Genomic DNA, 1,078 nt, shown 5'->3' on the forward strand with positions numbered 1-1,078 from the left:
AAGAAAAGAAAGAAAGAAAGAAAATAAGGAAAAACGCCCACATCCCTGCAGCTAACCTGACAACTACCTTCATTCACAGTGCTTTATGCTTAAACCAGGATGGGGGAAGTGAATAAAAGCAGGGAGGGACCACTGCTTTTAAATGTTTCACAACAATCCAGATCATACGTCTAGCCTCTGCTCATGCTTTATGACAGTGAATCAGGACAATACATAGATTTGCTAATGTGCATTTCATCACCAAATAACTGAAGATGTCTGGGCTTTTTTATTCTGTAATGTTTCTAAGACTGTGTCCATTAAATGCAAACAAAAAGGAAGAAGTCTCGGCAGAACAGGAGAAGTGATGCATACTTAATAATTGAATCAATTTAAATATTATTCATGGCATATAGCCTAGTCCATGCTCTAGCTGTTTCTATGGCTTGGGCTTCGTTGGTCTTCCCCTGCTCCGCTACATCATTTGCTAATGGATCATCTGGATTGGGAGCACTTAACAAGGCCTGGATGGATAGCAGAACTGTGCAGATCTGCAGCGCTGGAGACCACTTATCCTTCAAAATATCCAAACATATTCTTCCCAACTTGTCTACATTAGGATGATAAATTTTGGTCATGAAACATACTTCAGGGGCTGCCATTGGGTATTCTTCTGCAAGTAATAGTTCAAGTTTAAAAGTCCCTCCCTCAAAGGGGGAATCCTGAAGGCCAGCAATGACCACATGAAAATAAAGGGTGCTGCTCTCATCTGGTTCTGCTTTGATGCCAGGAACTGGCTCTGCCAGCAAACGCTGGGTTTTCTTGATGATCCTGCAGGGTAGCCCGGCCATCAGAACCTGAGTTTGGCCTCTGGTCTCGTCCAGTACTTTAGACTTTTATTTCTACTTAAAATGTAATATTAGTTAATTATGTATTAAACAGCTATATAGGAAATACATGCGCACGGGATTTTAAACCAATTTTTAATCTCACCATGTTAATGAACCATCTTGTAGTTTGAAACTAAAGTCAAGTCATTTTTCTTAAATTTTCCAGGTTGAACACCATATTATTTGAGTACATTGTTGTCTTTTTTGAG

General features: G+C 39.7%; 1 protein-coding gene across 1 annotated transcript; it reads right to left on the reverse strand.

Moving 5' to 3' along the window:
- Positions 1–8: 8 nt before the first annotated feature.
- LOC105516170 (ubiquitin-conjugating enzyme E2 N-like) lies at positions 9–854 on the reverse strand. The gene has a single exon (XM_011948254.1). It carries the CDS (start codon positions 828–830, stop codon positions 372–374), a length of 459 nt encoding a protein of 152 aa, XP_011803644.1. The 5' UTR covers positions 831–854; the 3' UTR covers positions 9–371.
- Positions 855–1,078: the final 224 nt, after the last annotated feature.

Source organism: Colobus angolensis, unplaced genomic scaffold (genome assembly GCF_000951035.1).
Source record: "Colobus angolensis palliatus isolate OR3802 unplaced genomic scaffold, Cang.pa_1.0 Scaffold277, whole genome shotgun sequence".
Taxonomy (NCBI): domain Eukaryota; kingdom Metazoa; phylum Chordata; class Mammalia; order Primates; family Cercopithecidae; genus Colobus; species Colobus angolensis.